At 48.2% G+C, this 8,633-nt stretch overlaps 1 protein-coding gene across 4 annotated transcripts in view; it reads right to left on the bottom strand.

The window, feature by feature from the left end:
• Positions 1 to 1,465: 1,465 nt before the first annotated feature.
• Rbm10 (RNA binding motif protein 10) overlaps positions 1,466 to 8,633 on the bottom strand; it is a 32,125-nt gene continuing 24,957 nt past the window's right edge. For 2 of the 4 annotated variants that reach the window (XM_028776143.1, XM_028776146.1), the window contains 17 exons: positions 7,653 to 7,713; positions 7,345 to 7,521; positions 6,818 to 6,978; positions 6,547 to 6,644; positions 6,366 to 6,453; positions 4,818 to 5,001; positions 4,572 to 4,711; positions 4,339 to 4,456; positions 4,164 to 4,255; positions 3,899 to 4,063; positions 3,030 to 3,179; positions 2,870 to 2,935; positions 2,603 to 2,791; positions 2,443 to 2,517; positions 2,094 to 2,200; positions 1,885 to 2,014; positions 1,466 to 1,802 (listed from right to left, as the gene is read on the bottom strand). In XM_028776143.1, coding sequence (XP_028631976.1) covers positions 1,677 to 1,802; positions 1,885 to 2,014; positions 2,094 to 2,200; positions 2,443 to 2,517; positions 2,603 to 2,791; positions 2,870 to 2,935; positions 3,030 to 3,179; positions 3,899 to 4,063; positions 4,164 to 4,255; positions 4,339 to 4,456; positions 4,572 to 4,711; positions 4,818 to 5,001; positions 6,366 to 6,453; positions 6,547 to 6,644; positions 6,818 to 6,978; positions 7,345 to 7,521; positions 7,653 to 7,713 — 2,127 coding nt within the window. In that variant the 3' untranslated portion in view covers positions 1,466 to 1,676. The remainder of the gene's footprint in view (positions 1,803 to 1,884; positions 2,015 to 2,093; positions 2,201 to 2,442; positions 2,518 to 2,602; positions 2,792 to 2,869; positions 2,936 to 3,029; positions 3,180 to 3,898; positions 4,064 to 4,163; positions 4,256 to 4,338; positions 4,457 to 4,571; positions 4,712 to 4,817; positions 5,002 to 6,365; positions 6,454 to 6,546; positions 6,645 to 6,817; positions 6,979 to 7,344; positions 7,522 to 7,652; positions 7,714 to 8,633) is intronic. The other 2 variants (XM_028776145.1, XM_028776147.1) reach the window with 1 other exon arrangement.

Below are 8,633 nucleotides of genomic sequence, written 5' to 3'. Positions count from 1 at the left end.
GTTAAGAGCACTGGCTGTTCTTCGAAAGGTTCAATTCCTATCAACTACATGGTGGTTCTGAAACCAGCTATAATGAAATCCGGTGTCCTCTTCTGGTGTGTAGGCATATGTGCAGATGGAATACTAAATAATTTTTAAAAAGAGGTAGAAGCAGAAGGATCAATCCAAACTCATCCTTGTTTACGTATCCAATTTGAAGGCAGTCTGGTTGAGACCTGTCTCAAAACTTGAGATGGAAATCCTGGCATTTTGGCTCAGGTGGTAGGGAGCAATAATATACCGAAACCAACTTCTTGTAGATAAGGGACGTTATTTTCTTCTCTCTTTTGCTTTGGTGGTCTTTTCCTAACTTGCTGTATAGTCTATGTATGATACAATAAATGCCATCCCTGTTTCAAGCCTGTTCTGTCAGCTACCATTTCCAAATTGCTTTGATTTCCAAGTTCCACATTAATGGAGTCATCTAATCTCTATACCTTTGTGTCTGCCTTTTCACCTAGTGGTACTGGTGAGGTTCATTTGCTGACACTTGACTACCAGCATTTTTTTCCTTTTTGCCATACTTCATTCTACAAAACATCAAGCTTGTTTTGTTGGACTTTTGGACTATTTGGGACTATTACAAATATAACTGGTAGAAATGTGCATATAAACTTTTTGTCAACATATTTTCATTTGTGTTGGCTAGATACCAAAGAATATAATTGCTAGGTCACAGGGCACATGCATATTTAACTTCATATGAAGTTAGTTTGCCATACTAGTTTACCCTACAGCCACTGAGGTGTGTGTGGGTTCCCTGGGGATTCTGGTAATAGCATTCTAGGTAAGGAAGGAAATAGTAGGCCTACATTGCTAGCTTCATTTTGCAGCTGCACTGCCTGGGGGTTAGAAGGCAATACAAGTTTCCTGTTCCAGTCCATTCAGAGCCTCTGCCAATGGCAGAAGCATAACCTGGGAATCATAGGTTGTAGGCCATAGAGAGTGAGGCACTATGTTTACAGTTGTGGATGAAGACAGCAAGGGTGAACTTGAATGATGCTCATGAAGACATCCTTGGGCTGGGAACTTAACAGGCCAAGCTTCCTGTATCCCTCTGAGGTCATCAACATGTATAGGGACAACCAGGGTTTAAGCTCCTACTGTGTTTTACATACCGATGCCTGAAAGCACCATCTCCAGCACAGAATGGCAAATCAAGAGTTTAGTCTAGGTATCACAGGCTAAGAGCAGGTGAGGGTTAAGTGAGAATAGGGGACTGCAAATTCCCAATCCAGGTTCTGAACCAAACTTCAGGTCTCTAACAAGGTTGGGCCATAACCAGAACCTTGCCAGTTGGGATTGCTGGCTAGAATTCCTGGTATTTATAGCCACCATTGCCATCCAGCTTAGCCTAACAGCTGTTTATGCGTTTTGTGCCTGTGTAAGAAACCATGCTAGGACATGAGAAAGTAGAAATGGAAGATGCAGGCTTTTTAGATTTTATTACAAAAGGAACATGATTTGAGCCCAATTTCCCAGCAAAAGTCACCAATGCCAAGTCTAATTTGGTGAGGGCTTCTCTGGTTGGGGAGCAGGCTGGTAGCTAGAAGAGCCTTCCACAGAACATTCCACACCTCATCTTCTCTGTCCTTGGATGGATACCCCATGTCTATAGAAACTGCTTTCAAAGTTGTTCACTGGGCCTCATTGAAGCGGGTCACCATTGTCTTGTGCAGTGTCTCCTTGTAGGATTCTGTTGAAGTGACCCCATAGGAACTGCCCCGGGCACCCAGGCCAGAACCTCGAACCCTCGTTTGGGCCTGTGTAAGGTAAGCAGGTTTTATCAGGCTGGTAGAGGTACAGTGGGAGTGTTGGGGATGAAAATGCCTTATAGAGACTTACCTCAATGGGCGTCACAATGCCCTGTTTCTTGCGGCCCAGACCACTGCCTTCTTTCCAGCCCATGGCCTGGAGCATTCGACTGCCAATGTTGTCACTGCCTAATCCATCTCGAGTGGGCTGTTCAAAGTCCCTGCAGGGGACAGCGTATAGTATTAGTGGTCTGCCAGACGCAGCCCCCCCCCCCACTTGGTACCTGGCCCTGCACTCACACAGAGGCTGTAGATATGCCACCATACTTCCTCCGTTTGGGCTCTGGTGGCTCGGGGATACCATACTTCTCCCTGCGTTCAGCTGCACGGTCTCGATACTTCATTTGCTACAAATGTACGCATATGTCAAGATGTTGGAATTGGCTGTTATCTTTAGCAAACATAAGCATGGATGGGGTAAGGGACCATGCAAGTCTGTCTGGCCTGGTCCTTGGTCCTGACAGCGACAGAAACAACACATGGTTGTCAGGCTATATCTGGCTAAGGAACTTTCAAGTCCCATTGCCAGGAGGGACATAGACTTGGAGGGGACAGATGAGATGGAGTTAATGAGTGGGTCACACTTTACCTCCATGTCATTCTTTTCTAGTGCTTCTAATTCGTTTTCCGACAAGTGGGCTCGCCGATGAATCTCAAGGTTTTGCTGTAAAGGGGGACAGAATAGAGTAAAGCAATCAGGCTGGGCTGAGCTAGACATGAGATACCCTACCAAGTCTCTGCTCAATCACCTTATGGAGTCCAGAGAGCTGCTGGTGCCGGATGAGTGCCTCCTTGCTGGGAAACTGGCGACGGCAGAGCAGACAGGCTAGCTTCTGCCAGTCTGTGAGCTTTTCTTCCCGTTCAGGACCCCCTCGCTCCTGCTCCTCTTCACTGTCACTCTCCCCACTATAGGCTGCCACCAGCCCTCGAGGTGGGCTCTGTAGAGGGTGAGGGTGGGTAGTCAGTCACACCTGCTAAGATCAGGGACCCCTGTCCGTTTTTGCCCTGAAACTTACTGGGTGGTCATCACTGGCCAACTTTGGGAGATCCATGCTGGTGTGCTGTCTTTCAGCTAGTGCTCCCTGAGGTAGAAGAAACAGAAATTCAGAGCTCCACAGAAGACCCTAAAGAATGACAAGACTGAAGGTGGGGTACAGATGGACAGTTACAACATACCTTCTTCTCAAGGATGGCATAGCCTGCATCTGCAGTGGCTGATTCCCGCCTTTCATCATCCCGTAGAGCACTAATAGGCTGGAAGCTGTTTTTGAAGTTTTCTTTTTGCTTGTTGAGACTGCGCGCCCACCGCTCCATGTCCTTGGCAATCTGGAGGTTGAGGGTTGAGGTTAAAGTTTCCAGAATTCCTCAAGCTGGGTCTCTACTTTCTCACCCATGGGCCGTGCAGCAGCAGCAGCAGCCGCCGCCACCCACCACCCCCCTCCCCCCGCCCTTCCTGGTCTGTAGCTTCAAATTTGTACCTCCCTTGACTTCCCTTCAACACTTTCATACTCATATTGCTTTTGGTCAGTGATTATCACAGCAACAGAAATCTAACTAAGGCATGTGACATCATATCACATTAATGTTTTGTGGTTTTCCTGGGGCATGAAATAGTTTGAGAATCCCTCAGGTTGCAGAAAGAATATTTATTGCTTCCTTCAATGCCATACCTTTTCTCCAGAGACCAAGGTTCCTTATAACTTTTCCCTACTAGAAAACCCTGCAGTGTTTCTTCTCCTATTCAAGTCCTTATGAGCCTATGAGAATTTCTCTGGGATCAATACACACCCACCACCAGCATGAAGGTTCCCTTTGTAGGACAGAAAAAAGCTGTCAGAGTTCACTCAGATGGTACAAGTCACCTCACGGTGGTTGGTGGTCCTGCTATAGTACCCCCAAAATAGATCTAGCTCAGGAGTACTGTCTATCTGAAGTAGTTACTATCCCTGTCCATGCCCATCTGCCACCCGACTTCCTACAGCAGGAGAGAACAAGAGGTAACAGAACATAGACTCCAAACAGCCAAGTGACAGCTGGAAGTTCACCTGTTGGGCTGTCTTTGTCTTATGCTTCTCTTTCTTCTCTTTGCCCTCCTTAGATGATGCCCCCGTGTCCTTATGTCCATCAGCAGACTGCTCCAAGGCAGGTATGTAGGTCCGCCGCTCCCCATCCCAGTATAGGTACTGCTGACTCTGAGCATTGTAGTAATACTGAGGGAGAGAATGGGAAGAGGGAACATGAGGAAGAATGTGTAGGGGTAGCTGTCACAAAGGCACACACCAGTTTTCCCTAGGCTACCTTGTGGCTTACCTGGGAGTTGGGATCATAGTATAGACCAGTCTGAGGGTCATAGTAGTAGCCAGATGTCTCATCATATTGGTAAGTAGAGACATCAGGAACAGCTGTGGGGAGCAAAGGGAAGGTTGTCGAATTCCTCTCTGTTTAGAGAAGTCCACACCCTTACCCACAGGCTATGGATACTCACGGTACTGGCTGTAGGACTCTGGGGCAGTGGGACTGGTGGCCGGTGGTAAGGCAGAGCTGGGATGAGTAGGGCTCTGGAGCTCAGACTTGAGCACAGCAGGTGATATGATGGTATATGACTACTCATGGGTCACATAAGGGAACAGGACTCAGTGTCTGTTAATACCACCCTGCCCACTCAGGATGTACCTTGCCAGCCTACCAGCCTCCCCAGTGTACCAATGACATCCTCACCTGGCTGTTGGTAGCAGTGCCCTGGCCACTGCTCCCCTCAGCTGATTGCTGATACAGCCCAGGGGCAGCACCAGGCTGGGCTCGAGAGAAAGCTTGCAGTGACACAGAGTCTGGGCCAGACTCAAGGGAAGCCTCAGAACCTGAAAAGAAAAACCCAAGGAGAATGAACACTCATGAATGTCAGAGCATATGATTGCAGGCCTTCAGGCCCCACAAGTAGGCTTAACAAGAGAGGGTGAGGCTCACCTGCTCCAGCTGGGTCCCCTTTCGTCCCAGTCATGCCAGGGGCCTTGGCGTTCTTAAGGTAGCCATGGGTATAGAGAGAATCTGTTCCCTGGCTGCTGCCATAGCCCTCATCCTGTTGGTAGTAGCTGTAGTCAACCGGTGGCTCCTCGGGGGCAGCCCAGGCACTCTCTCCACCCTGGGAGGCCTGAGGGACAGAAGAGAGATCATTAGATCAGGAGGGATTAAATTAAATGGAGACATCTGCTAGAAGCACCTGTCCCTACATATAGAGCTAGGATTTTCTTGACAGAAAAGCATGTAGTCTTAAGTAAAAACAAAGGGTCCTGGTCACAAGAGAACAGTGAAGAAAAGAGAGACTAGAAAAAGGCCACATGCCCAAATGCACCCTATGCTGACACTGATGAGGTACATGTGTTACTCCTCATACCAAATAAGACAACCCCAATCTCTTTCCTTTGGTTTTCCTCTTCCTTCTCTCCCACCTACAACTATGTAGCCCATGCTGATCTGGAACTTGTGGCAATCTTCCTGACTCTGCCGCCATTCCCTACATAAGCACTAGAAATATAGGCACGCATCATCATATCTTTCTATCCTCCTAGTCTTAATTCTGTTCTACCAAAATTTTTACTTTTTTTTGGTTTTTGACTTTGAGGTCAATAGAGTCAAAGACTGGCCTTCAGCACTTGATCATCTTGCCTCTACCTCATAAGAACTGCGATTACAGGTGTTTACCACCATACCTGGCTCCCAAAGTTTTTTAAAAAATATTTATAAAGTCCTTTTTATTCATGGCACATATACTTAAATAAACTTAAATATACTTAAATAAACAGCACATCACACTCAAAGAATATGCAACAAAGTATACCAACTCAGAACTATTAAAAAAATTTCTACCCAACAGCATAGAGCACCAACTGCCAAAACAGGGATGGAGAGATGACTCAGCAAATAAGAACACTTGTTCGTAGCCAGGCAGTGGTGGCGCACACCTTTAATCCCAGCACTTGGGAGGCAGAGACAGGCGGATTTCTGAGTTCCAGGCCAGCCTGGTCTACAGAGTGAGTTCCAGGACAGCCAGGGCAACACAGAGAAACCCTGTCTCGAAAAACAAAACAAAACAAAACAAGAACACTTGTTGCTCTTGAAAGGACCCAGGTTAGGTTCCCAGCACCCACATGGTTGTTCAGAAGCATTCAAAATTCTAGGTCCAAGGGATCAGATACCCTCTTCTGACTTCTGCAGGCACTGCGCACGCATATGGTGCACATGTACAGGTACAGGCAAAACACTCATAAAAATAAAGTAACAACAAATCTTTAAAAAGTCCAAAAGGTGACTGGGAATGATAGAAAGGATGGAGTGAGAATGGATCACTATCTATAAAGGCAGGAAGAAAAGGAGCAAAGGTAGGAAGACCTGTAACACTTGTTGTAACAGGGAACAACATTTTGATAACAAGCCCACTTTGTTGTTTGCAGAAAGAATACAGAAGGGTTAAGAAAGTCAGGTGCCAGGGTGATGAAGGCAGAGGAGGCCAAATACCTGTGAGATTGCCCACTGGGCAGCAGCAATGGCAGTGCTGGCCACAGAGGCAGCATTGATGCGACTGCCTTCATTGGAGGCCATATCCCTGGGGAGGATAGTAGAAACTGGAAATGAAACAGGGATCCCCCAAGGTATGTGGGGGGGGCAAGCTGTGAGGGAGCTTAGATGGGGATCTGACCTCTTAGAACCCTTGGCAAACTCCACGTTGATGGTCTTGCCATCGATGGTGAGCGGAGGGTGCAGGGCCTGCAGGATCTGTAGCAGCTGGGCTGCTTCCTAAGGGTGGAGGGGTGGCAGGGACCCAAGGGTCAGGCCCGGGGAGGCCCCCCGGCTCCATTGCCCCATTTCCAGACTGGGACCGCGTTGTGGATGGGGTAAAAGGTTCCCCCCTCCCGACCCTGGGGGCCAGGACCATGGTTGCCCGGGCCCCCCCCCTGTGCCGCCCTCACCACGATGGTGGAGAGCTGGATGAAGGCGAAGCCTCGGTTCAGCTGGGTCTGCTTGTCCTTGATAACACGGACATTGGAAGAGGACAGCACCGCATAGGGTGCTAGGGCCCCGAGGATGGAGTCCATAGTGCTGTGTGGGTTCAGGTTGCGTAAGATAATGGCTGCGGGAGAGGGCCCAGTGTTAGGAAGCACTGCTGACAGTCTGTTCACTTATAGATTCCCCACTCCTCCCTGTTCTCTTGTTTCTTTCTGTACTCATGTACCCTATGCTTCCTTTCACTCTTTCTCTTGAATAAACTCTGCTTGTCAGTCCAGGTGCCAGCAGTCTCTCAAATTAGGAACTCCAAATTAGTCTGCGGACAGCTCTTCCCTCTGCTCTCTCTGTATCATACATTTATCCCACACCAGGTAGAAACACTCTCCCTCAATAAAGACCAAGTACTGTTCATTACCATTTCTTTGGCCTCACAGGTCCCACACCAGATGCCCTAGGGTATAAAGGAATGGGGGAAGAACAACTGACTCACTGTCATTGGCGTTCTCTGAGCTTGGCTCTGAGCCCTGTGATAGGGTTTGCGAGGTCAGCACTCCCTGGGTCTGGTAGGGCTGCGGCAGTGGGAGTAGGCCCTGGCTTAGCTCCCGTCCACCCAGTGGCAGTGCCTGCTGATCCAGTCGAGTGCCAAGGGGCAGCTTCTGCTCTGCCTCTGTCAGGAATGGTGGGAGATACGCTGATGATGAAGGTAGAGGCTCCATGGCTGGTCATTTTCCCCACCCCTCACCAGCCCCTACACACTGGCCTTCATGCCTCTTTCCACTCCCAGTTAGCACAGCTCACCTGATTTGGGCACACCACATTTGAAGCACTTCTCCCGGCGCTTGAAGTTCTGGACACCACACTGTGAGGCACAGGCCAGGGGGTCAAGACTTTCAATGATATCCTCCAAATATGGACCCACAGAACAACATAATAATCCCGAGGAAGGGAACTTTGAGGGTTGGGGTAGCACGAGTCTTTTGGAACTTTATTATCTTCAATCCTATAAATCTCGGACAACTGGTTCCCAGCACCAACCCTCTTCCTTCAGCAATCAGTAACTCTCACATGTTACAGCAGTTGCATCCCTTTCCTATCTTCTGGGGACTATCAGCGCTCAGCACGTATCTCATGGTTCCTTCTTCGAGACTTGCTTATTTAACAGAAACTTTCACTGTTTCCTACTGGAAGCCAGTATCTTTTAGTCAGACTCATTTCCTTTTTTATTGCTAGGCCAAGGTTGAATTCTGCTACTTTCGACTTTTTTTGTTCTTAGATATTCCAGCTTCCAGCACATTCTATTTCTGTCCAGTCAAGTACTAAGCAGTGTTCCTGTGTCCAGCCAAAATACCATGTGTTTAGGACAGTTTACTTAGACTGCACTAACAGGAGTTAGGGGCAAAGAATGGGCTGAAAGGGCCATAGCTCACTGAGCTGGGCTTCATAGAAGCATGGAGGTTAGTGGTGGGAAGTTCAAAGGTCTAGTCTTGCTGGGAAGGACTAAGAGACTTTCTATAGCTGGTGGGGTGGGGGTGCATACAGAGAGAGAAAAGCCAAGGCTAGCAAGGGAAGATGGTGCCAGTTAAAGGAGAGACTCATACTAAAACAAAGTGTTTTAGGTTGAAAAGGTAAGGCATGGTCAGAGCTAGGTTTCAGCTGCACCACTACAAGTGATGGTGGAGAAAGACGGGTGAGGCTAACAAAAAGGGCTCCGTGGAAGATAGATGGGAGGATGTAGGACTGGCATGAACTGTAAGAACAGCAAAAGAAGGAAGGTGACTA

This window comes from Grammomys surdaster, unplaced genomic scaffold, assembly GCF_004785775.1.
Source record: "Grammomys surdaster isolate TR1022 unplaced genomic scaffold, NIH_TR_1.0 265, whole genome shotgun sequence".
NCBI classification, from domain to species: domain Eukaryota; kingdom Metazoa; phylum Chordata; class Mammalia; order Rodentia; family Muridae; genus Grammomys; species Grammomys surdaster.
This window is presented reverse-complemented; position numbering and strand designations above follow the sequence as displayed.